Raw genomic sequence first — 27988 nt, 5'->3', positions numbered from 1 at the left:
TCATTTAGGTATCTCCGCCAAAATCAAATTTTCAAAGAAAATATTTTACATCGTAGAAAGAAAAAGGTTCGCTCGATCCATACTTTGCAATATGTATCACAACTAGTTCAGGTGCGAAAATGGACAATATCTACACCCTCACAAAGGGCAAACATTTTAATATTCACAACAAAATTTCAAATTTCATATATCCCAATATTTCTTCTACCTCTACGTCTGATATGAAAATGAACCTCTCCTTCTGGCACCTCCCCCCACAAAGGACCAAAACTTTGAATATCCCTCACAAAATGCAATTCGAGCATTTGATACTTTTCAAACTTGGCATATCCCAACATTTGTACCAACACAAATTCTGTTGTAAATATGCAATAGATCGGACCAATAATCCTGATACCTCCTTCACAAAAAAAATGAATTATCCTCATAATGAGCGTATATTCCAAATACTTTATCCAATTCTTGATCTTGAATAAAGATTGGATAAGATCAGACCACTCCTACTGGTTTTATGCCCCACCACGGGTAAACATTTTGAATACCCTAACCCACTCTAAATGCAAAATGAACATCCGATTCTTCTCAAACTTGGCACATGCTAATATTTCTAGCAATACAAGGTCTGATATTAATATGGGATCTAGTTGGGCCACTCCTTCTTATCCCTTCCTCTCCTAAGGGATCAAGTTTTGGAATAATTATAATTGTAAATACATACGAAAAAAGGTCTGCGATTTGCTTCAAACTTCGTGCATCTTAATATTTCTATCGACCGTAGATCCAATGTAAATATGGTATATACCGGTCCACTCTTTATGAGATTCCCTCCAAAAACACTTCAACATTTTTCAAAGACAAAAAAAAAACTCATATCTGCTATCACTTTATAGTGGCGGATTCGATATAGTCCGAACCTGGTACGTCGTAATATTTATATCAGATGTGAAGTGGACTTCAATGGTCCTCCCCTCCACCATAGAATGGAGGGTATATTAAGTTTGTCATTCCATTTGTAACGTATCGAAATATACATTTTATACCCCGCAAAGTATATATATTTATTCTTGATCAGCATAAAATTCTATGTCGATTTAGCGATGTCCGTCCGTCCGTCTGTAGAAATCACTTTATCTTCCCAACGATACGAAGTAAGTTGATAAAATTTTACTCAAATGTATATTATGTCCATAGGACTTTTGGCATTGAAAATGGGCCATGTAGGTCCAAGTTTTGGAATGGCCCCCATGTAACGGAACCTCCCGATATTCGGTATTTTGATGATTTTAGCGACATTATTCACCGGAATTGTTTCATATTTCGTATTCGAAGTTCGTAATGGATGCTACAGCATATGACAAAAAATTGGCTGTGCAGTTCCACGTCTTCGTATAGCCCCCATTGAATGGTACCTCCCTATTTTCGGTATTTTAATGATTTTAGCGACATTATTCACCGGAATTGTTTCATATTTGGTATTTGAAGTTCGTAATGGATGCTACATCATATGACAAAAAATTGTCTGTGCAGGTCCAAGTCTTCGTATAGCCCCCATATAACGGTAACTTCCATTTTCGGAATTTTGGGGATTTTAGCGACATTATTCACCGGAATTGTTTCAAATTTGGCATTTGAAGTTTGTAATAGATACTACAGCCTATGGCAGAAAATTGTCTGTGCAGGTCCACATCTTCGTGTAGCCCCCATATAACGGTAACTTCCATTTTCGGAATTTTGGGGATTTTAGCGACATTATTCACCAGAATTGTTTCAAATTTGGCATTTGAAGTTCGTAATAGATACTACAGCCTATGGCAGAAAATTGTCTGTGCAGGTCCACATCTTCGTGTAGCCCCCATATAACGGTAACTTCCATTTTCGGAATTTTGGGGATTTTAGCGACATTATTCACCGGAATTGTTTCAAATTTGGCATTTGAAGTTCATAATGGATATTACAGCCTATGACAGAAAATTGTCTGTGCAGGTCCACGTCTTCGTATAGCCCCCATATAACGGCACCTCCCGATATTCGGTATTTTGACTATTTTAGACACATTATTCACTGGAATTGTTTCATATTTGGTATTTGAAGTTCGTAATGGATGCTACAGCATATGACAAAAAATTGTCTGTGCAGTTCCACGTCTTTGTATAGCCCCCATTGAATGGTACCTCCCTATTTTCGGTATTTTAATGATTTTAGCGACATTATTCACCGGAAATGTTTCAAATTTGTTATTGGAAGTTCGTAATAGATACTACAGCCTATGGCAGAAAATTGTCTGCGCAGGTCCACATCTTCGTGTAGCCCCCATATAACGGTAACTTCCATTTTCGGAATTTTGGGGATTTTAGCGACATTATTCACCGGAATTGTTTCAAATTTGGCATTTGAAGTTCGTAATAGATACTACAGCCTATGGCAGAAAATTGTCTGTGCAGGTCCACATCTTCGTGTAGCCCCCATATAACGGTAACTTCCATTTTCGGAATTTTGGGGATTTTAGCGACATTATTCACCGGAATTGTTTCAAATTTGGCATTTGAAGTTCGTAATAGATACTACAGCCTATGGCAGAAAATTATCTGTGCAGGTTCACGCCTTCGTATAGCCCCCATATAACGGCACCTCCCGATTTTCGGTATTTTGACGATTTTAGCGACTTTATTCACCGGAATTGTTTCATATTTGGTATTTGAAGTTTGTAATGGATGCTACTGCATATGGCAAAAATTTGTCTGTGTAGGTCCACGTCTTCGTATAGCCCCCATGTAATGGTACCTCCCTATATTCGGTATTTTGATGATTTTAATAGCTCTCCTCAAAAACCATGATTCGAACTTTCGTAGAGGTGTCTTTGATATCATAATAGTTTAACTGTCTTTCTCAAGCCCACTTTCTTCCGCAATGGCTTGATTTCATTAAAATATTTGTAAATTTATCAAAAAACCACCAGGGTTTTTGGTTTGAGTTGAAAAAAGACATTTTGAGCTTGGAAACAAAATAATTTTGTGTATGTTCCAAAGAATTTACGTCAAATAGATAAGAAATCCAATTCATTTGCGAATGACCAAAATAATATAAATCTATATTCTAAATATGATATATTTCCCCGAGATGTCTTAATAAACTATCACGAAAGAGAATATAAATGACTTAAAAACCAAATCGGATGAAACCTATGTATCGGAGCTATAGTTATAACTGAACCGATTTTCACCAAATTTGATGTACTTACTTCTAGACTGAATTCGGTTGGATGTCTCAAAATTCAGGTCATTTAGACGTATATTGGCCATTTGGTGCACAATTAACCAGAAATCGTTTGAAGATATATATGGGAGCTATATTCAAATCTGATCCGATTATCACCTATTTCAATAGGGTTCGTCCTTGGGTCAAACAAATATTGTTTGAAGAATTTCATCTCAATCGGATAATAAATGCGACCTGAATTTTGTTCACAAGAATACACGGACGGACGTACGGACGGACTGACATACATAAATCGACACAGAAAGTGATTCTATGATCCTCAAATGTAAATATGGGTCTATCTCGCTTCCTTCTCCATGTTACAAACAAATGCACAAAGACATAATACCCTTACCCCTATGTGGTGTAGAGTATAAAAACTATATCCGATTAAAATATCAATTTAAATTGACCCTTTAAATTTAAATATTTATGTAGTTCTATAATTCCTACAAAATGTCTGAAAATGCAACTCCCTGATCAAATAGATCTCATCTCCTTTTCTTTTCAAAGATCACCCTTTAAAGCAGACGTTTTTTTTTTAATAATACTATTGTCTAAGGTTATGATTCAAGCAAATATTGAATTATATTTCTGGTCACGTACGCCTCTTGTGGCATATCTCAGTTTTTCCTATTCACTTAAGGCGCAGCTATTTATTACAATTTTCAGAATGATTCATCATATTTTTATTTTTGCCATTTTCACGTGTTCTTCTTTTTCGCCCCTACCCTGGTCCCTATCTCTCTCTCTCTAACAATATCAAAGAAACAAACTGCATTATGCCCTTATATAATATTGATATTTTTTTTTTTTTTTTTGAAAAATATAAATGGTTTTGTGTGGGTGTATTTTATGCAAAACAATGTAGCCTGACTTTATTTTTATTTTGATACAATTTTTTATTTTTAGATTAATAATTGGATGACGCTAATCAATGGCATTTTTTTGGTATCATCTAATCAAATGTTATGGTTTTCAAGCAAAAATATATTTTTGATTGCTTTTTTTATTTGTTAATGGAAATTGCCATCATCTATTGGCAGTTCTTGTAAAAAAAATGTGTGTCATTGTGATATAAAACAATTATCTCTCTATGATATGATTTTTGCTGCATAAATGCCTATGACCTTTAGTGCTAGGTCAGGTCCGAAAATGAGTAATATCTGTAATCTCCATCAAGTGCTTCCCCCACAAAGGGTCAAAATTTTGAATTATTCCAACTCTTATAAAATGTGATATTCTTCAAATTACACACACCGGCAAGTCTATTTTTTTAAACCACACCAAATACTTATATACTCTAAACTTCTTTTCTCCACGCCTACAGGTTCTTATGTTGTCTTTGAACCATTCTTCTAAAATGCACGTCTGAAAGACTTTAGAAAGCCTCTAAAAGCACTAAATATTTTACGCCTGAAGGCCTTTTGAAAGACTCTAAAAATTCTTAAAAAAAACCAAGTTTGAAGAACTTTTGATAGAATAAAAATTCTTTAAAGAAACCAAGTCTAAAGGCTTTTTGAAAAACTCTAAAAATTCTTTAAGAAAAACTAAGCTTTAAGGACTTTTGATAGAATAAAAATTCTTTAAAGAAAATAAGTCTAAAGGCCTTTTGAAAGACTTAAAAAACCTTTTTAAATCCAGGCCTAAAAATTATTTAAAAAATCAACGCCTGAAGGTCTTTTGCAAGACTCGAAAAATTCTTTTAAAATCCAGGCCTTAAAATTAATTAAAAAATCCAGGCCTAAAAATTCTTTTAAAATCCAGGCCTAAAAATTCTTTTAAAATCCAGGCCTAAAAATTATTTTAAAAACCAAGCCTAAAAATTGTTTAAAAAATCAACGCCTGGAGGCCTTTTGCAAGACTTTAAAAATTATTTTAAAATCCAGACCTAAAAATTATTTTAAAAATCCACGCCTGAAGGTCTTTTGCAAGACTCTTTTTTTTTTTAAATCCAGGCCTAAAAATTAATTAAAAAATCCAGGCCTAAAAATTCTTTTAAAATCCAGGCCTAAAAATTCTTTTAAAATCCAAGCCTAAAAATTGTTTAAAAAATCAACGCCTGAAGGCCTTTTGCAAGACTTTAAAAATTCTTTTAAAATCCATGCCTGACAGCCTTTTGAAGGACTCTACAATTTCTTTTAAAATCCAGGCCTAAACATAATTTTAAAAATCCAAGCCTGAAGACCTTTTGCAAGACTCTAAAAATTCTTTTAAAATCCAGGCCTTAAAATTCTTTTTAAAATTTACGCCTTTTGCAAGACTCTAAAAATTCTTTGAAAATCCATGCCTGACAGCCTTTTGAAGGACTCTACAATTTCTTTTAAAATCCAGGCCTAAACATTATTTTAAAAATCCAAGCCTGAAGACCTTTTGCAAGACTCTAAAAATTCTTTTAAAATCCAGGCCTAAAAATTCTTTTTAAAATTTACGCCTGAAGGCCTTTTGCAAGACTCTAAAAATTCTTTTTAAAATTTACGCCTGAAGGACTTTTGCAAGACTCTAAAAATTCTTTTAAAAATCCACGCCTGAAGGCCTTTTGCAGGACTCTAAAAATTCTTTTAAAAATCCACGCCTAAAGGCCTTTTGAAGTGCTCTGAAATGTCTTTTAAAATCCAGGCCTAAAAATTCCTTTAAAAATCCACACCCAAAGGCCTTTTGAAAGACTTTAAAAATTCTTTTAAAATTCAGGCCTAAAAATTCTTTTAAAAATCCAGACCCAAAAGCCTTTTGAAAGACTCTAAAAATTCTATAAAAAGGCCTTTTGAAACACTCTAAAAATTATTTTAAAAAACACGCTCAGAGGGCTTTTCCAAGACTCTAAAAATTCTTTTAAAATCCACGCCTGAAGGTCCTTTTGCAAGATTCCAAAAATTCTTTAAAAAATCAACGCTTGAAGGCCTTTGGAGAAAGACTAAAAATTCTTTAAAAAATCAACGCCTGAAGGCCTTTGGAGAAAGACTAAAAATTCTTTAAAAAATCAACGCCTGAAGTCCTTTTGCAGGACTCTAAAAATTCTTTTAAAAATCCATGCCTAAAGGCCTTTTGCAGGACTCTAAAAATTCTTTTAAAAATTCATGCCTGAAGGCCTTTTGCAAGACTCTAAAAATTCTTTTAAAATTCCACGCCTAAAGGACTTTTGCAGGACTCTAAAAATTCTTTTAAAAATCCAAGCCTGAAGGCCTTTGGAGAAAGGCTAAAAATTCTTTAAAAAATCAACGCCTGAAGGCCTTTTGCAGGACTCTAAAAATTCTTTTAAAAATCCATGCCTGAAGGCCTTTGGAGAAAGACTAAAAATTCTTTAAAAAATCCATGCCTAAAGGCATTTTGCAGGACTCTAAAAATTCTTTTAAAAATCCATGCCTGAAGGCCTTTTGCAGGACTCTAAAAATTCTTTTAAAAATCCATGCCTAAAGGCCTTTTGCAGGACTCTAAAAATTCTTTTAAAAATCCATGCCTGAAGGCCATTTGCAGGACTCTAAAAATTCTTTTAAAAATCCACGCCTAAAGGCCTTTTGCAGGACTCTAAAAATTCTTTAAAGCCTGAAGGCCCTTTGCAGGACTCTAAAAATTCTTTTAAAAATCCACGCCTGAAATTTAATTTGTTTTTTAGGAATTTAATTTAAGCCGTTTCAGATGGGAATTTAGCTTTAAGTAAAGCATACTTTTAGGCGAATTAAATTAATGCTACAATTTATTAAACTTTGGTTATGGAGTTAAGGGTATTTAATTATTTTAGATACCAGTATATAAATAAAATCAAGCAATTTTAGGATTTTGGATGGATAATTCTCTTAAACACAACTCACAATAGATTTATAGCCAGACTGGAATTTCAAATTCCATTTGATTTAAATAGATACAGATTAAGATATAAATTTATATATATATATATGTTTTTTTTTTTTTTTTTTTTTTTTTTTTTTGAAAAATAGGCGATTCTTAGAATACAAAACGCCATGTTAAAAAAATATAAAATTACAGTCAAAATTAAATTTTCAGTAGTTTCGAGCAAATTCATATAAATCCATAAATATGACGTAATTCACATTTATTTTTTATTTAAAGTTGAATTTTTCCCCGAAAACTGGACTAGGATCGCAAATAGTCGAAGCAGCTCTATATTATTCATTCGGTTCAGTCGGTTAAATTAATTGGATTTTAAACTCTGTGTGATTGGTTTAGAAAGCCCATTTTAAAAATTGTTTTATTTTTTGTCTGACCATATATTTGGTTTAGAAAAATTTCCACATTCCCATTGGTTGAATATGATTATTTCTAACATTTTTACAAACATTGTTAGATTTTTTTTGTTCTTCTTATCACAAACAAGTTATAAAACCAAAAATATTATGGAAAAAGAAATCATTTTTAATGTGTTTTAAAAGAAACCATTCCTGTGTTTACACAAAACAACAGCAGTCGGTGACTTTGCAAAACCAAAACCATCCGACTGTAAAACTCGAAAACAAATTAAAGAACAAAAAAAAAAAAAACATGAGAAAAACAAATAACCACAAAAACCCGATATTGAGGTCAGAATATCTGTTTTTGACGCATAACATAACCCCTATGTGAGAGAAAGGTGTTGCTTAAAAAAAATATTTAAAGAAATAATAATACTGTAGATATATTTAATATATATTTATATTTTATTACAAGATAATAAATTAATATGAAATTCTATATTCTTTATTGATAGGTATTGTCTGTGTATGTGGGTCATTCAATGACTTTGTGATTGCGCACCAACAAAATAGCGATATAATAATTTATTATTAAATAATCAAAACACAAAAAAAAAAAAAAATACATAATTCATTTGTTAATTAAATGAAATTGTATTACAATTCTAATTGGATAATATATTTGGATTTTATTATTTTGCGGCAAGCTATAACCGACCCAGACTAGCAGGCATACAAACTGACTGGTAATTTAATCGGAGAAAAGATGAATGTAACAAAGCTTATGTGTTTTGTTATCGATAATTAGATAATTCGAAATTACATAGATGTTAATTAAAATCTATTTATATGTCTTATGGAAGAAATGTCGTTAATAATGGAAAGTTTCGATATTCAATAATTAATTTCCAAAAAGATTTTTTATATGAAGATATGAGATATCCCATATCTCTGGATACAGGAAGGATAGTAACACACGTTGCAGCATTTTGGAAACCGCTTTTTTTAGTCTTCTGGTGGATCCGGTTCTAACCTGGGTCTTAGACCCGACCTTGGATCCAAATCCGGGTATCGGGGATCATCCGCCAAGGAGAAAATATGTTTCTACCTTTGGAAAAAATGTCAAATTTCATCCGGAAGTTTTCACTTAACTAGAGATGAGCCAAAAATTCCGTATCACGATAAAATTTAAAATGTCATCCGGTAGTTAACTAGAGATAAGACAAACAATTCCTTAAAAAACCCTCGCCTAAAGGCCTTAAAAAATCTCTAAAAATTATTACAATTTCATAAAAACCAACGTCTGAAAGCCTTTGGCGAGTCTTTATTTTTTTTAATCCATCAAGACTTCAAAAATTCGTTATGAAATCCCCATCTGAAGCCCTTGAAAAAGACTCTAACAAGTCTTTAAAAAATCCAATTCAGTATATGGAGGGTAAAAGTTTTTTAAAAATCCATTCGTAAAGACCTTTAGGAAGAATAAAAATTTTTTAAAAAACCACTCGTAAAGTCCTTTAAAAATACCCTAACATTTCTTTAAAAATCCAAGCGTAAAGACCTGCAGAAAGAATCTAAAAACTCTCGAAAAATTTGTGACTCAAAGTCATTAGGTAGTCTTTAAAAATCCACTCTAAATATTCTTTAAAAATCCAAGCAAAAAAACCTGTAGAAAGGCTCTAAAATTCTCTCTAAAAAAATTTGCGACTCAAAGCCACTAGGTAATCTCTAATTATCTACGCCCGAAAGCCATTGGGGAATCTCTAAAAATTCTTTAAAAATTCCACACCTGAAGGACTTAAAAAAACTCTCAAAATCTTCAAAAAAGCATAGCCTGAAGGCCCTTGGAAAGTCTCTTGATATTTACTCCCGAAAGCCTTTAAGGGAATTTTAAAATTTTTTTAAAAGTTCCACGCTTGAAGGACTTTAAAAAAACTCTAAAAATCTTTCGAAAAGTCCTCGCCTGAAGGTCCTTAGAGAATATCTTAATATATACGGCTGGAAACCATTAAGGAATTTCTAAAAATTCTTTCAAAAATTCCACGCCTGAAGGACTTTAAAATAACTCTAAAATTTTTTCAAAAAGTCTTCGCTGAAGGCTCTTAGAGAGTCTCTAAATATTTACGCATGAAAGCCATTAGGGAGTCTATAAAAATTCTTAAAAAATTCCACGCCTGAAGCACTTAAAAACAACTCTAAAAGTCCATCAAAAGATATTCGCCCTAAGACCCTGAAAGCCGTTAGGGAATATCTTAAAATTCTTTTAAAATTCCACGCCTGAAGGACTTTAAAATAATTCTTAAATTCTTTAAAAAAGTACTCGCCCGAAAGGTCCTCTAAAAATTCTAAAAATTCCACTTTAAAATATCTCTAAAAATCCTTCAAAAAATGCTCGCCTGAAGGCCCTGAAAGCCATTAGGGGGATCTCTAAAAATTCATTACAAATCTTCGACTGAAGGCCTTTATTAGTTCGCTAGAAATTCCTCAAAAAATTTATGCCTGAATGTCTTTAGAAAGAACATACATTAAAAATCCGCGCCTGAAAATCTTAAAGGAATCTCTAATAAATCTGTTAAAATCTTCGCCGAACGGCTGTTAGAAAACCTCTAAATATTTTTAAAAACTTACGCCTGAAAGCATTTAGAAAGATTCTAAAAATTCGAGGCCTGAAAGCCCTTAAAAAGACTAAACACGCCTGAAGGCCTTTAAATAGTATTCAAAATTCTTAAAAACAAAACGCCTGAAGGCCTTAAAATAAGATTCAAAATTTTTCAAAAATTTCACGTCTGAATTTCTTTAAGGTGGCTTCGAAAATTCTTTTAAAAACCCACGTCTGTAGTGCTTTGTGGAGACTTCAAAATTCTTAAAAAAAACACGGCTGGTGGCCTTAAAAGAGGCTTTAAAATTCCACGCCTGAAGGTCTTAAAACCCCACGCCAGAAGGCCTTAAAAGAGGCTTCAAAATTCATTAAAAAATATACGCCTGAAGGTCTTAAAACACCACGCCAGAAGGCTTTAAAAGACGCTTCAAAAATCTTTAAAAAAAAACCCAAACCTGAAGGCCACGCCAAAAATCTTTTGAAAAGGCTTCAAATTTGTTAAAAAAAATCCACGACTGAAAGAGTAGGTCTCAAAATTCTTCAAAAAAAAATTCTTTAAAAGAGGGTTCGAAATAGTACTTTTATAATCTACGTCACAAATCTTTTGAATATGCTTCAAAAAAGTTCGCGCCAGAAATCTTTTGAAGAGGCTTCAAATTCTTTAAAAAAATCCACGTCTGAAAGGAAGCCTCTAAACTTTTTTTTTTAATCACGCCAGAAGGCCTATAAATACTTAGAAAGATCAACGCTTGCTTCCGGTAGCAATATTCGGTAGTCGGTATGCAATGTAGGTATAGCACTCATATAACGGAATTCCCAAAATTGAAAGGATTTTAAAAATAACCGATTGGGCCATAATTCCAGATTTCACTTGGTGGAGAGAAAAATTTCGGACCTACCATACTTATCGTCAGTTTAGTGTTGTTATTTATATTAAGCATTTTTACAGCATTCTGTAAGGCAATTCCCCCAATTTCCTGCAGTCTAGTGTTCCAATTTAAAAAAAAAATATTAGCCCCTAAAAGTATGCTATGAAAATGTATAATATAAATATCCCACCACTGAAGCCAGACACTTTACATATGATTAACATTATGTGTAAACTTGCCTTTATATTGGGAATAAATCTTTCTGTTATTTATCAACTTTACTTTCATCTGTATGCGTAATTGCAAATACCAAACAACAACAGCAACAAATAAAAAAAAACTAAATCCAATTATTCGTTGCTCAACAAAATACTATTATTTGTGAGCTTTGTAACAAAAAATATTGTTATTTTCCTTTCGTTAAATTTCGTTTTGTTTTTTCTTTCTTTTTTCTCCCTAATTTTTTGTTTACTTCTTTGCTCATAAAATAAATCTCAGCAGAGAAGAGAAAAAAAACACTAAAAAGAAAATATTCCTAAATGAGTAAGTGGTGGTGGGTGACCGATCAAATGTCTGTCTGGCTGTGTGTATAAATATTTCATATTGAGAGAGGCGAAGAGAGCGAGATCTTTCCCCTTACTAGATGACAGATTTTCTGATGTGTACAATGTAATATAAAACTGCCGCAAATGTCGTTTATCGTTTTTATTTTGTGATTGCCTTTATTTGATTGGATTTTTGTTGTTGTTGCTATTGTGATTGTTACTCTTTCAAAGTGTATACTAATAAAAACGTCATCCCATTATCATAGATTTTTTTGCATGCAGCAATGCATATGTATGTATGTGTGTGTGTATTTGCTGTACACCACTCATTATTATATTTGCTGATATGAGTTTACAGGTTTCGTTTCTATTTGATTTCAAGTGGTGAGCTTTTTTTTACACTTTTACTTTTATTTGCACATCACTCGTCGTCGGCGGCACAATAAGGGGGGGGGGGGGTCTCTCTCTCAGAGTCTTGTCTCTCGTTCACAATCGTCGGCATTGTCGCCGTTGTCGTAATTGCGAATAGAGGTAGACACGATGAAAACAATACTACATACAAAAGGTCAATTACATTTATTCATACATTGGTTGAGCGGTGCCAATAGATGTGTGGTGAAAACATTCATACCTACCTTAAATTTTAAAACAGGCCCCAACCGTTGCTGAAAAACAGTCACACACACAAAACAATTTTTAATTTATATATTATATAGTTTATTGTTTGTTATCGTTTTTTCATAGAGATTATATAAATTAATATGTATTTGCAATTTCAGATTACTTTTTGTTAGTGTTTTTGTGTAAATACCCCAGACATTGTTTTGTGGGGAGGATTGAAATTCTAAAATGCAAAGCAAAAGGAAACGCACATTTAGTGTCCCAGTTGAGCTTTAGTTTTGAAACGGGAATCAACCAAAATTGAGGAGAATATAATTCATATAATTCACCATTACTTTCATGACTCCAAATTCGTTGTGTCTTCCAGCTTCAAAGAAATACCAACGATTTGAGGTGAATTAATGTCAAAACTTCACTGCCTCTCATTCTTCCAATTCCGGAAATTCCCCCCTTTGATTGTTTTCTGTTACGAAGCCCCTTTCCCTTACTCCTAATTCACTATCAGTGTGTTCTACATCAAAATTTAATTTAAATAAAACACCCGGTTTTGATCAATCCTCCACATAGCAACAATGTAGTGGTTGAAATCCAAAAATAGATTTTCAAAGCGTCAAACAAATTTGCAAAGTTTTTTTTGTTTGTTTGTTGGCACTTGTTGGTATTCCTCCGCCGTGGCCGGTAAATGTGTCGTAAACAAGCCAGCAAACAAATATTTGTTTTGAATACATTTATTTCATTAGCCGGCTGGCAGACAAACAGCCATTAAATTCAAGCCATCTTTTTGCCAGAGATAGACGAGGGAGAAAGAGAAACCGGGGGCAATTAAAGAACACACACACGATTTTAAACAATTAAATAAATTATATTCAAATTCTTCAAGGAAAAGAATCTGAAAACAATTTCAGAATATGACTGGTAAGAATTAGAAAAGGAATCTAATGATCGGATCTATAATGTTTTCCATAAAAAAAAAACAGAATGCAAAAAAAATATAAACCCGGACCTGTTTAAAACTGCTGTCAAAGAGGGATCGTTGCTCATTAAGAACCCAATTTGTTGGCAAAATCGGCCGAAATCGAACAGTTTTCGTATTTGTGGGGGACTACACGATAACTTGGACCAATATTAATTTTCATACTGAACGAATTGTATAATACCAATAATATTTTTTAGCTCCTTAAGGTGTGCTTAAATTTTTGATATTTAGTTATTGCGTGATTTTTGGCCCGATTTTTCAATTAATTTATCTGAAAATATGTATTTTGGTTTCTTAGGAGGTAAAAAATCGTAACCTATCAAAATATTCTATTTAAATATTCCGTCTCAAGGAAGTTTTTAGCCATATTTTGAGAAGGTCCAAAATGGGCCTTTAGTGGCTCGCTTTAGGGTTAAGGTTACAAGAATTCCTTGAACATTTTCAAAACGTCGATACACGGGTCTTCTACTTATATGTTCATTTTCATATTTAAAGGCTTTTGTCTGTTATTTTTTTAGTCATTTAAATTATGCGCCTATAAGTATGCTCTAAAGTTTTCTTCTGGAAAGTATTTGTGAATATACAAAAACGGAGAGCTGGGCGACCAAAAGGGAGTCTTAATACTCTACCAAAAGATGGTCCTTATAGACCAGCAGAAGGTTTGCTTATGGACCAGTCAAGACTTTATAGAGACCAACACAAGGGGGTCTTTATAGATGAGCAGAAGGGGGTCCAATATGAACGATCAGTAAAGACTTTATAGACGAGCAGAATAAAGTCTTTATAGACGAGCAGAATGAAGTCTTTATAGACGACCAGAAGGGAGTCTTTACAGACGACCAGAGGGAATTTTTTATAGGCGACCAGAGGAGATTTTTTATAGGCGACCAGAAGGGAGTCTTTATAGATGACCAGAAGGGAGTCTTTATAAACAAGCAGAAGGGAGTCTTTATAGACGACCAGAAGGGAGTCTTTATAGACGACCAGAAGGGACTCTTTATAGACGACCACAAGGGAGTCTTTATAGACGACCACAAGGGAGTATTTATAGACGACCACAAGGGAGTCTTTATAGACGACCACAAGGGAGTCTTTATAGACGACCACAAGGGAGTATTTATAGACCACCAGAAGGGTGCCTTTATAGACGACCAGAAGGGAGTCTTTATAGACGTGCAGAAGGGAGTCTTTATAGACCAGCAGAAGGAAGTCTTTATAGACGACCAGAAGGGAGTCTTTATAGACGACCAGAAGGAAGTCTTTATAGACGAGCAGAAGGAAGTCTTTATAGACGAGCAGAAGGAAGTCTTTATAGACGAGCAGAAGGGAGTCTTTATCGACCAGCAGAAGGGGTCTTTATAGACGAGCAGAAGGGAGCCTTTACAGACGACCAGAAGGGAGTCTTTATAGACGACCAGAAGAGAGTCTTTATAGACGACCAGAAGAGAGTCTTTATATACGACCAGAAAGAAGTCTTTATAGACGACCAGAAGGGAGTTTTTATACGCGACAGCTTGTCTCTTCTATATGAGCAGAAGGCAGTCTCCTAAAGATAGCGAGATGATAGACTCCTATAGAGGGCCAAAAGTTGCTCTGCAACAGACGACCATAAACTAGGCTCTAGATGACCAAGATCGCATATACACAGAAATAGCATCAAATTTTAGAATAAGTTTAGATTTGTTCGAATTGATCACCTTTGGCATGAATTATGGCCTTCAAACGGCCAATGAAACCGTCACACGCTGTCCGAATGTGGCTCTGCGGTATTTTGGCCCATTACCGGCGAAGCGCTTGCTTGAGGTGATCGATACTTTGGTATTTTTTAGTGCCAGCCTTGCTTTCCAAAATACTCCAGACACAATAGTCCAACGGAATGGTATCCGGAGATTTTAATGGCCATTATGCGCTGGAAATGAAGCGAGGAACCTCATTCTGTAAACATTATTGGGTGGTGTGTGCAGAGTGCAATGGTGCTGAGTCCATTATATTTCGTCATTTACGATAATATTCGTCATTTATTCTGATGCCACGATCGATTAATACGAGCGGAGAGCGACCATCGGCTGTTATGGCGGCTCACACCATCACCATGGCCAGCACTTGAGGTTTGGTTGGCCAACCGAAGGTGCACATATCAGCTGTCCTCTTTGGCAAGTAAACACGATCATTTTGTTTGTTTATTCCAGTTGTCCTGCAGTGTTTACAAACTGCAGGACAACGAATGTTTTCTCATCAGAGAAAACCAAATTCGGCAGCTCACCACTTTCGGCCACTTGCGAAGCTAATTTTTAACTCTTTTGAGTCCATTTTTCTTTCTGTTGCGTTGTAAGCTCTTGGACTTTTTGGAATTTCAATGGTATATGGAATGGAATATTGCGATATGTTCAGCTCACGAGCCATTTTTCGGCCACTGCGACGCGGGTTTCGATCATGTGGCTTCTTTACTTTTCGAACCATTTCTGCTGATGTTGCTGTTTTCTTCCGTCCACTTCCTTGACGTCGGTCTACGCTCTATAATGAGCTGTCACTGGAATAATTTTCGGAAGTTGGTTTCAATTTTTTTATCTCACCCTGAATATATATTTCAATATCATTCAATTCAAACTTCTGACTAATTTTTTGTAATGTTTTCTTTCCTCTCTTTTCCTTTGCAGGATGGAAGAAGTTTCATAATACAAAATCAGGCACAATTCGCCCGAGAATTGTTGCCACTCAATTACAAACACAACAACATGGCCTCGTTCATACGACAGTTGAATATGTGTAAGTAAAGCCTTAAATAACCCCGCCTTTCCACTCTTTTCGCTGATACATATTTCCCTCCCTTTCCCTGACAGATGGTTTCCACAAAATCACCTCCATCGATAATGGTGGCCTGAAATTCGATCGTGATGAAATGGAATTTACCCATCCCTGTTTCAAGCGCAACTGTCCATATCTCTTGGAACATATTAAACGTAAAATTGCCTCAACCAAGTCCGTGGATGACAAGTCGGCAATGAAACCCGAAGCCGTGAATAAGGTTCTGCAAGATGTCAAGGCCATGAGGGGGCGTCAGGATTCGTTGGATTCACGTTTTTCGGTTATGAAACAGGAAAATGAGGCCCTGTGGCGTGAAATTGCTTCGCTGCGCCAGAAACATGCCAAACAACAGCAGATTGTCAATAAATTAATACAATTCCTGATAACAATTGTCCAGCCGCAGCGGAATATGACCGGCGTAAAACGTCACATGCAATTGATGATCAACGACACACCCGATAAGATGAAATTGCGCAAGGCCAGTGAATCGGAATCGGATTGTGGTCCAGTCATACATGAACTGGGCGAGGAGCTATTGGATGAGGTATCGGAAGTTGAACCAGATCTAATGTAAGTTTGTCAAAAACAATTGCAACAAAACTAAATAATAATTGCAACATTTTTTCTATTGAATTTCCTTAGGACATCCGGTAGTCCATTTCGCCAGAACTCAACAACCCCAACCACCACAGAGCCAGATGCAGCTGCCTCACCACAACACATTGAACGTCCCCATTCAAGCGTTAGCTTGTTGTCACAAAACTATGACTATTCCAATCAAAGCGGTGATGATGCCAGTTTGGGCTACATAAGTCCCAGCCTCAATAACTCATCATCGTCCAACCAAAAGGAGTTGGTTCAAGCCGTCAATACCACAGATGGTTCAAATATTTTCTATCACATTACCGAGGTACCAGATGCCCATCCCCAAGAGCCGCCGGCACCACCAATCAACTACAATGATGACAATGTTTTGACCACACCCATGGTAAGGGCCGAAGAAATGGCCCGCACACAAATGTTACGGCAGAAGAATCGTCAAAGACGCAAGGAAATGGTTGCCTCTCCAGACAGCATGAGCTCAGGATCACCCAAGGGCAACAACAACAACAACAGTGATGTCACAAAACCCAAACAACAACGTTTACAACAAAGACCACAGCAGCAGCAACAACAACAGCAGCAGCAGCAGATGCTCTCACAGGCCCAAGAATTGCCCCAACCCCTACAAATTAAATCCGAAGATGAACCCTTGGATCCCTTGATCTTTTTGAATGTGTATCCCGATAGCAGTGGTGGCATGACACCCGATCCCAATTTGATTTCACCCAATCTCAGTGAGGAATCACGTCAATCATCGGCCACAAATGGTGCTGGCAACTACATGCTAAAGAGCCCATCCCTCAGCCAAGGCGCTGCTGGTAACAACAGCAACAGCGGTGCACGTGTATCACCCACTGAAAATAATCTCTTGACAGCTGGCACCACCACCACGAACACCAACAATGATTTATACAATCCATCAAATTTCATTACCAACGATATGCCAGCTGAAATATTTGAGGTTAGTTGGAAATGAGAAGCATTGATATTTTTTTTGAAAGTAAGCAGGCATTTTGGGTACTTACCAATATTACTGAGTACCCTTCGAGGGTAAATTTGTTAGTATATATAATATGTTATATTTCGAAAGAAAGTATAGAGCTACATGAACCCTCTAACAACTTCCAAAAAGAGACTTTTTGTGATTTTCTCAAGAACGAACAACAGCTCGAAATTTTAAAATATTTTATTTGAAATTTAAAGATTACTCAGAATCAAGATGTCATAGGTACAGAGTGTCTTTGGTAGAACTTCTGATAACCAATCAAGCAACAAGTTTGTTACGTATGTTAAACCGCTAATGATATATCTAAGGGGACTTTTTGACCTCTTTCTCAAGAAATTACAAAAAAAGTGATTTAAAACTTTAAAGTTCAATTTTGAATTTAAAGATTACTTGTAAATGAGGTATTTGAAGTACACAGGGTTTTGAGTAATCCTCCTGATGACCTTTAGAGTAACAAGTTTGTGAAATATATTAACCAGCTGACGGCTTGTCTAAGGGGACTTTTTGGTCCCTTTATCAAGAAATCACAAAAATTGATATACAATTTGATGATGATTTGGAGTCGGAAGATTCCTCTTAATCTTGGCATTTTAGGTATACAGTGTCTTTGGCAATTTCACTGATAACCCTCTGGGGAACATGTTTGTGACCTCTAACCCTCTAAGGACTCATTGAAGGAAACTTCTGATCGGTTTGCCAAATGAAGATTTTTAATAATAATTATACCCTCAGCCATATGGCTACAGAAGGCATATATCATTTGATACAGCCAAAACGTGGCTCATCAATATAACGGTTTTGGACCCTAGGTCTCTTTAAACCATATCCGCTTCAGGATATTTGGCCGTCTGTCCGCACGATAACTCTTGAAGGGAGTATCCGATTTTATCCAAACTTGGTACATCGTAATATTATTGTCAAACTCAGAACGAGTTCGGAGATGGGCAATACCGGTCCACTCCTTCTGGTACCTCCCACACAAAATGTCAAGATTTTTAAAGAAAATAATTTACTGTACAGAAAGTGAAAGGCTAATCCGATTTTGCTTCAACTTTGCATATCGTAATATTTGCATCAGTGCTAGGTCATGTGCGAAAATGGACAATATCGGTACACTCCATCAAGTACTTCCCCCACAAAGGGTCAAAATTTTGAAAAATTATAAATCTTATAAAATGTGATGTAAGAGTGCGATTATCTTGAAGTTACACACATCCCAATATTTTTATCAACCCAAGGTCTGGTGTTAAGATGTAATATAACGGTCCACTCCTTCTGGTACCTCCCCCACAAAAGGTCGAAATTTAAAAAAATATATTTTTAGCACAGAAAGAGAAAGGATAATCCGATTTTGCTTCAACTTTGCATATCCTAATATTTGCATCAGTGCTACGTCAGGTGCGAAAATGGACAATATCGATGCACTCCATCAAGCACCTTCCCCACAAAGGGTCAACATTTTGAAAAATTATAACTCTTATAAAATGTGATGTAAGAGTGCGATTATCTTGAAGTTACACACATCCCAATATTTTTATCAACCCAAGGTCTGGTGTTAAGGTGGAATATATCGGTCCACTCCTTCTGGTACCTCCCCCACAAAATGTCGAAATTTAAAAAAAAATATATTTTTAGCACAGAAAGAGAAAGGATAATCCGATTTTGCTTCAACTTTGCATATCCTAATATTTGCATCAGTGCTACGTCAGGTGCGAAAATGGACAATATCGATGCACTCCATCAAGCACCTTCCCCACAAAGAGTCAAAATTTTTGAATAATTTTAAATCTTATAAAATGTCATGTTATATTCCGATTTTTTTCAAATTACACACAACACAATATTTTTATAAATACAAGGTCTGTTGTGAAAATGGAATAAATCGGTCCACTCCTTCTGGTACCTCCCCTACAAAGGGTCAAAATTTTGAATATTCATGAAGCTCATAAAACCTCGTAGGTAACATTCGATTCCATTCAGACTTGACACATCTCAATATTTCCATCAACACAAGATATGTTACAAAAATGGTAGAGATCGGACCATTCCCTCCAGTACCTCCCCCACAAAGGGTTAAAATTTTGTATAACCAAAACGATCATAATATCCGAAATAAGCATCCGATTCTCTTCAAGTTACACACATAACAATATTTTTATTCACACAAGATATGCTCTGAAGTTGGAGTATATCGATCCACTCCTTCTGGTACCTCCCCCACAAAGGGTCAAATTTTTGGGTATCCATGGAACTCATAAAACATGAAAATAACATCCGATTCCATTCACACTTAGCACATCTCAATATTTCCATCAACACAAGATCTGTTATAGAAATGGTACAGATCGGACCATTCCTTCTGGTACCTCCCCCACAAAGGGTTAAAATTTTGAATGACCAAAACGATCATGAAATCCCAAATAAGCATCCGATTCCATTCAGACTTGGCACATCTCATTATTTTCGTCAACACAAGATCCCATATAAAGATGGTAGAGATCGAACCACTCCTTCCGGTACCTTCCCCTCAAAGGGTAAAAATTCTGAAAGTTCGTGAAGCTCATAAAACACCAAATTAACATCCGATTCCATTCAGACTTGGCACATCTCAATATTTCCGTCAATACAAAATATGTTATAAAGATGGTAGAGATCGTACCATTGCTTCGTGTACCTCCCCACAAAGGTTTATAATTTTGAATAACCAAAACGATTATAAAATCCGAAATAAGCATCCGATTCTCTTCAAAAATTGTAAGAAGCATCCAAATCCATCCATCCACCTCCTAAAATTTCCCATATACAAACATTTTTGCTAAGACAAATTCTGTAGGGAAGATGATATGCATCTGCCAATCCCTTCTGGTACCTCACAAAGGGTCACAATTTCTAATATTTTTTTCTGTCACAACTTGCGAAACAATTCGGCGGGTCTTTACAACTTGCTATATCTAAATATTTCTCTTAACCAGAAATCTGATATGGATATGTAATTTATCGAAATTTATGCTTCTGCATAAAATCTGATATAAATGTTCGATTTCCTTCAAATTTTGCACATACCAATGTTTTTAGCTGTATTAGAAGAAGTATGAACACGGAATCTTTGATCCGCTATACCTGTTACCTGAAGCACATTTCCACATTTTCTAAAAATTTCCACCTATCTCATATAAAGTTTAAGTAGTATACGATATAGTACAAATCTGGCACGTTTTAACATGAGTCTTAGGTCACATATGAATTGATCAATATTGGCCAACTGCTTCGGAACCTCCCCCCATAAGGAGTCAAGAGTTTGAATAATCTTAAGTCAAGGCAGGGGGTTTGCATCTGTCGGTTTTTTAACGTCATTTTCTTTATTTTTATTTTTCTTTCTCTCTCTCTCTCTCACTTAAAGGATAACACCCTGATGTCTGCTGGAGATAACAGTAATTTCGATGACAACTTCAAATTGAATCTACAAGAACAATTTGGAAGGTCCACCGTTAATAGTGGTAAATTTTCCTCATACATGGCCGGTAATGGTAATGGTGGTGTTGGCACACTTGCCACTGGAGGAAGCGCTGGCCCCTCAACATCGGCTGCCTCTGTGGGCTTGTTAACAAATAATACGAACAACAACAATAATGGCAACGGCAATAACTCGGACACAAAACCCTCAACATCGAAATCATCGAATGGTAACATGACCTTGACAAAATACAACAGCAGCGGCAAGCTACCTTCCAATGAGGATATAATGCGGTTGAGTACAGCGTTAGTAACTGAGAAATGAAATAAATTCTTAGTTGCACTCGCATGAATATTGAAAATACTAACTTGATTGTTTGTTTGTATCCCCTCCCCCTACCCCGTTTAGCTCTGAGGTAAGCGGCCATTTGGAAATAATGCAAGACGAATTGGAATCGTTAAAGGATCTGCTGCGCAGTGATGTCTACTCGTTGGATCACAACACATTGTTGGGCGTAAGTTCATTGCCTATTATTAATGGTCAAGATGAAGCAAATCTTCTAACTGCTGGCAGTAAACAAAACTTGAATATTGAGAAAATAGCTAACCCAACTAATGTATATAGCAACAACATGATTAGTAATGCTAATGGCGAAGACTGTAATAATGTTGGTGGTCAAGAGGAAGATATTGATCAGACACGTTACAAGATACTGCAATTTCTTAATGAGTCCATATTTAATGATTTAGATTAGAGACGGCAGATAGAACGAACGATAGAAAGAAAAATTATTTTTAATTATGGAATTATTGCGGAAATTAATGTTGCTATTCTATAATATAGTTTTGTAAATGATTTTTCTTTGAAACACAGCAACAACAACAAAATATTTTCTCTATTACATATATAAAGCCAACAACAATGGGGTGCGAAATCTTCCCCACATTAGAAATTAGTAAAAAACAAACATATTTTGTTGTGTAGTTTAACAATAATATTTAAACATTATTTGATACACATACTAAATGTACATAATGATTTTTTTATTATTATTTTTTTTTATTATAACATGATGAATATGAATAACAACAACAACAATAAGAATTATAAACTTTTAAAATGGGAAGACAATTTAAATTTCATTTACAGCTACAGATGATAGGTTACATTATTTGATAACATGGCTCGTGACCTTTTTTTTTTGGGAAATTTTGATTTGTTTTTCAAAAAAATAAAAAGGAATTTTCAAATAAACAACATACAGGGTGAGATAAAAAAAAAAACTGCAACAAAGTCAAAACGCCATAATTTTTTACATTTTTTTTTGTTTTTTACATTTTTATTAAATGAAAGCACAAAATGTCGGAAATAGCAACAAATGTTAGAATAAGTTTAAATTTGGTTCGAATTGGTCACCTTTGGCACGAAGGTGTGACCTTTAAACGGCCAATGAAATTGTCACACGCTGCCCGAATGTTTCTCTGCGGCATTTTGAGGTGATCGACACTTTGGTTTTTTTTTTTTTTTTTTTTTTTTTTTTTTTTTTTGGTGTCAACCTTGCTTTCCGAAATACTCCAGACATATTCATGAGGTTAATAAAATGCGATTCCATTCATACTTACTTGGCACATCTCAATATTTCCAGCAACACAAAATTTGTTATAAAGATCGTATAGATCGGACCATTCCTTCTGGTACCACACCACATTTTACACCACAATAACCTCAACGATCATAAAATCCAAAACAAGCAGCTGATTCTCTTCAAATTACACACATCACAATATTTTTATTTGCCCAGGGTCTGGTGTGAGGATGGAATATATCAGTCTACTCCTTTGGGTACCTTCCCCACAAAGAGTCAATTTTTTGAATATTCGAAAATTAACATCCGATTCCATTCGGGATCTTGGCACATCTCAATATTTCCATCAACAGAAGATCTGTTATAAAGATGGCAGATATTGGACCATTCCTTCGGGTACCTCTCCCACAAAGGGTTAAAATTTTGAATAACCAAAACGATCATAAAATCCGAAATAAGCATTCGATTCTCTTCAAATTACACACGTCACAATATTTTTATTTGCCCAGGGTCTGGTGTGAGGAAGGAATATATCAGTCCACTCCTTCTGGTACCTTCCCCACAAAAGGGTCAACATTTTGAATATTCATGAAGCTCATAAAACACGAAATTAACATCCGATTCCATTCACACTAGGCACATCTCAATATTTCCATCAACACAAGAGTTGTTATAAAGATGCTATAGATTGGACCATTCCTTCTGGTACCTCCCCCACAAAGGGTTAAAATTTTAAATACCACAACGATCATAAAATCCGAAATAAGCATTCGATTCTCTTCAAATTACACACATTACAATATTTTTATTTCCCCAGGGTCTGGTGTGAGAATGGAATATATCAGTATATTCCTTCGGGTACCTTCCCCACAAAGGGTCAACATTTTGAAAATTCATGAAGTTCATAAGACTCCTTTGGCACACACGCTGTCCGAATGTTGCTCTACGGTATTTTGGTCCATTCCCAGCGAAGCACTTGCTTGACACTTTGGTATTTTTTTGGTGCCAACCTTGCTTTCCAAAATACTCCAGACACAATAGTCCAACGGATTGGTATCCGGAGATTTTGTTGGTGGCCATTGTGCGCTGAAAATGAAGCGAGGAACCTCATTTTGTTAACTTTCTTGGGTGCCGCGTGCTGAGTGCGATGGTGCTGAGTCCTGTTGAAATGTCCAAGGTCTGCGGCCAAGGCTTTAATACACCCTCCAGAATATTTTCGTAATAATATTCGGCAATTCTGATGCCACGGAGAGCGACCATTGGCTATTATGGCGGCCCATCCCACCACCATGGCCGGGGCTTTAGGTCTGATGTCCAACCTAAGGTGCACATTTTCAGCTGACCTCTTTGGGAAATAAACACAATCATTTTGTTTGTTTACAAACTGCTGGACAACGAATGTTTTCTCATCGGAGAAAACCAAATTCGACAGTTCGCCACTTTCGACCACTTGCCAAACAACTCTTTAGCCTTTTTGAGTCTATTTTCTTTCTGTTGCGGTGTAAGTTCTTTCACAATTTTGAAATTGCAATGGCTTTACCCCGAGCTCATTTTTCAATATTTGCCGCATGGAATATTGCGATATGTTCAGCTCACGAGGCATTTTTCGGCCATTGCGATGCGGGTTTCGATCAAGTCACTTTTTTACTTTTTGGGGTACGTTTCCAGTTCGTTACCGTGAACGGGCGATGGTACGAGACACAAAAGATTTATACACATTTAAATACTGAAGTACTCTAACGATAGCCACTTGTGTCATTTTCCAGCCAAATATAAAAAATCACACTATCACGCTTGAATTCCATCACCAATAACTTTTTTCTGGAAAATTCTCACCAAAATGCTTTTGTACGCTTGTAAACAATATAATGAGCTGTCACTGGAATAATTTTTACAGCTGTCGGGTGAGTGACTTCCATATGACAGCAGTCTGAAGATGGTTGCAGTTTTTTTTTTTCATCTCACCCTGTAGAGATGACCATGCCAGAAGGAAAGTATTCTGCCTTTAGCAAAGAGCCAAATTATTCTAAAAATTATATGTAGACATATAAGAGCGCATAGGAAATGAAACACTATTCTTCAAATCAAATTAAAAAAGGTATATAGGGAAAGAACAAGAAAAGGGTATCTAGGGAAAGAAAAAATTAAACTTCAACTAAAAGGTATAATGCCATGTTTACGTTAGAACTTTTTGCAGGGTTAACCTATTTCAAGAGGATTAATTTGAAGTATAAATAATGAATATGACAATTTTTATCCAAAACCAATGGGCTTACCCATTTTTTTGTAAACGTGCTGTAAGGGTATATAGGTAATTCTTAAAATATAAAAACGAACAAAAAGTAATTCGGAATAGAAAATTAAAAAATATGTATCTAAAACTTGTAAAATCAATTCTAAACGGAACCAATCGATATATGCCTACATGAAATGAACAATTCAATGATTTCAATAATTTTGTATTTAAAAAAAAATACATTAATTTACAGTTTTTGAGTATATTTTCAGCCAGTGACAAAGAGACAGATTCAAAGAAAGTTACCCAGAAAGAGAGAGAAAAGAGTGTGTCTGTCTGCGTGTGCCAAAGATGCCAAGTCGTTTAAAAAGCAAGATGAAAAGACCACAAACAAATACCCACGCAATTCTTCATCACAATTCCCTTTTTTTTAGATAGAATGACAAAGGGACTCGGATTTATTACTTTCGTAATTCATAACTTGCTTTTTAATAGAATACACCATTGGATTTAATCTAAACCTTTTTCTCAAGATAATTTTATGTAGCTTTCCATAACACGTATTCGTAATGAAAAGAAAATTATCATCATTCTGCTAGGAATCTTAAATATTGGAATAAGAAAAATATGATTACATCCAGTCATCTATTTGGATCAACAATTTGAGAATAGGGGGTTTCTCGAATTCATATTGTAAAATTGAATATTAATTTTTTTTTTTTCATATTTATTCTGTGTTGAGGACTTCTATAAATTACACCAAGGCATATCTACTAGGCATTTTTATTGTGACTGCAGTTTGTACTGCTGTGTTCGCTTTGTGTGTTGGCTCTGCTTCTAACTCCAAGTTCAAAAGGAAGTCAATCTGCATTGTTTGGGTCCATATCAACACGAGAGTTAGATGAGTAGATTTTCCTGGGCAGGTCATCTGGGCACTACTGTCACTTCGAGCCCAATATGAATTGAGGCGGCAGCACCATCCAGATGTCAGTTGTGCTAAAACTACTCTGGTTTGTCGCGGTAGCTATCGTTCTTCAGCTGCAATGGGACGGGGATGAACTCCAAGTAGGGTAATTCATAATTGATAGGCCTGTTGATCTAGAGGTTCTCTCTTATATATTTGCTCCCCCTCTCTCTCTCTCTCTAGATGCTGAATGTCTTTTCTTACTTGCCTGGGTGGTGGTTGCCTATCGACCAGATTGTGATTGGTATAGTTGAGCTTATTACACCCAAACAAGTAGTCCATTGGCAGAATTTTATTAAGCTTCCGCATGCTTCATTCAATCGGTTGTTTAGTAGTGCAAAATAACTTACGTTAGGGTGTTTTATTTTTATCCCCTGCACCACATAGTGGTAAGGGTTTCAGGTCTTTGTGCATTTATTTGTAACATAGAGAGGGAAGCGAGATAGACCCCTAGTTGCTTTTGAGGATCTTCATAAAATCACTTTCTGAGTCGATTTATGCATGTTAGTCCGTCCATTTATTCTTGTGAACAAAATGCAGGTCGCATTTATTATCCGATTGAGATAAAATTTTCCAAACAATATTTGATTGGCCCAAGGACGAACCCTATTGAAAATGGTGATAATGGGATCAGATTTAGATATAGAGCCCATATATATCTTCAACCCATTCTGGGTTAATTGGGCACCAAATGGCTAATATAAGTCCAAATGAGCTGTATTTTGGTACATGCGATCTAATTCAGGCTAGAGGCAATTACATCGAATTTGGTGAAAATCGGTTCAATTATAGCTATAGCTTCCATATATATATTTCATCCGATTTGGGGTTTTAGGTCCCTCTCATGCGTAATATGCACTCCACAACAATGATCTTTGGCACCGGATACAATATACAGCTCAGAAATAAGTTCCTAAAATTTTGTCAAGATCGGTTCAGATTTCGATATAGCTCCCATACATATGTTTCATCCGATTTGTTGTTTAACTCCCTCATATTCGTAATATGCATTCAACAACAATGATCTTTGGTACCAGATATCTTATAGAGCTCGGAAATACCTCTGCCAAAATTTATCAAGATCGGTTCAGATTTGGATATAGCTCCCACATATACCTTCAACTGAGTTCGGGTTAATTGTACACCAAATGGCCAATATCTGTCAGAAAGTCCTGAATTTTGGTACATTCGACCGAATTCGGTCTAGAATCAAGTAAATCAAATTTGGTAAAAAATCGATTCAGATATAGCTATAGCTTCCATATATATGTTTCATCCGATTTGGGGTTTTAGGTTCCTCACAAGCGTAATATGCATTTGACAACAATGATATTTGGTACCAGATATCTTCTAAAGCTCGGAAATAACTTTGCCAAATTTTATCGAGATCGGTTCAGATTTGGATATAGCTCCCTTATATATCCTTAATCCGATTTCAGGTTTATTGTGCAAATAATGGCTAATATCAGGCCAAATAATATAGTGAATTTCGGGTAGTATGTTTCTATTTGGCCTAACTCGGCTCCGATATATATCTATTTAATATAATCCTTCTCCAAGTGATATCATCACTTTTTGGCAAACTATAACTGCTCTAAAGCCAAATGTTGACAGGTTTTGTGATCTACTTGAAATGAAATCTTTTGTTACGGTAGCTCTACTAAATATGCATAGTGGTATCATAAAATCGGCCCCGCCCGACTTTTGCCTTTTCCTTACTGTTTTTTATAGAAATGTTTAAAATTTGGATATCTCTCGAATATTGGAATTTCGTCATTGATTTTTTTGACATGACTTAATTCCCAAATAGTGGGGAGTATAAAAGTTCGCCTCGTCCGAACTTTACGTTTTAAATCATGTTTTTTTTTTGTACAAAACTCAATTTGTTCTTTTTAACAAAATTCATTGCTGCGACTGTAAATGAAATCATATAAATTTAAAAAAGAAAGCAAATTCCTGTTCTTTATAAGCTTTCAGTTTTTATTTATAGCAATTATATAAAACAATTTAGGTCCATGTTCTTTCAACATTATGTGTTTGTTTACATTCAACTGGTTCTTTCTTTTTTTGATAATCTTCATTGAAATTCTCTTGCTATAAATCGAAAAACTATTCCAAATATAACTTTATAAAAAATCACATTTCTCATTCTATATAACCTGACTCTTCTTCGCCTTGTTTGTGTGCGTGTGTGTGTGTGTTTTAAACCTCCCCCCAACAAACACTTGGATATTACAACAAAAATAAAACTCAACATAAAAATCAAAACTCTTTTTAAAAACGTAT

General features: G+C 35.3%; 1 protein-coding gene across 12 annotated transcripts in view; it reads left to right on the top strand.

Moving 5' to 3' along the window:
* LOC101901237 (heat shock factor protein) overlaps positions 1-27988 on the top strand; it is a 38145-nt gene that overhangs the window by 2766 nt on the left and 7391 nt on the right. For 9 of the 12 annotated variants that reach the window (XM_059126217.1, XM_005178398.4, XM_011292172.3 and 6 more), the window contains 5 exons: positions 15707-15815; positions 15890-16424; positions 16497-17418; positions 20864-21222; positions 21326-21431. In XM_059126217.1, coding sequence (XP_058982200.1) covers positions 15707-15815; positions 15890-16424; positions 16497-17418; positions 20864-21222; positions 21326-21431 — 2031 coding nt within the window. Of the gene's footprint in view, positions 1-15706; positions 15816-15889; positions 16425-16496; positions 17419-20863; positions 21223-21325; positions 21691-27988 lie in introns of those variants that run through there. The other 3 variants (XM_020035055.2, XM_011292175.3, XM_059126218.1) reach the window with 2 other exon arrangements.

Source organism: Musca domestica, unplaced genomic scaffold, assembly GCF_030504385.1.
Source record: "Musca domestica strain aabys unplaced genomic scaffold, Musca_domestica.polishedcontigs.V.1.1 37, whole genome shotgun sequence".
In the NCBI taxonomy this organism is placed as follows: Eukaryota; Metazoa; Arthropoda; class Insecta; order Diptera; family Muscidae; genus Musca; species Musca domestica.
The sequence above is the reverse complement of the archived record's forward strand: the minus strand, read 5'-3'. Positions and strand labels throughout refer to the sequence as shown.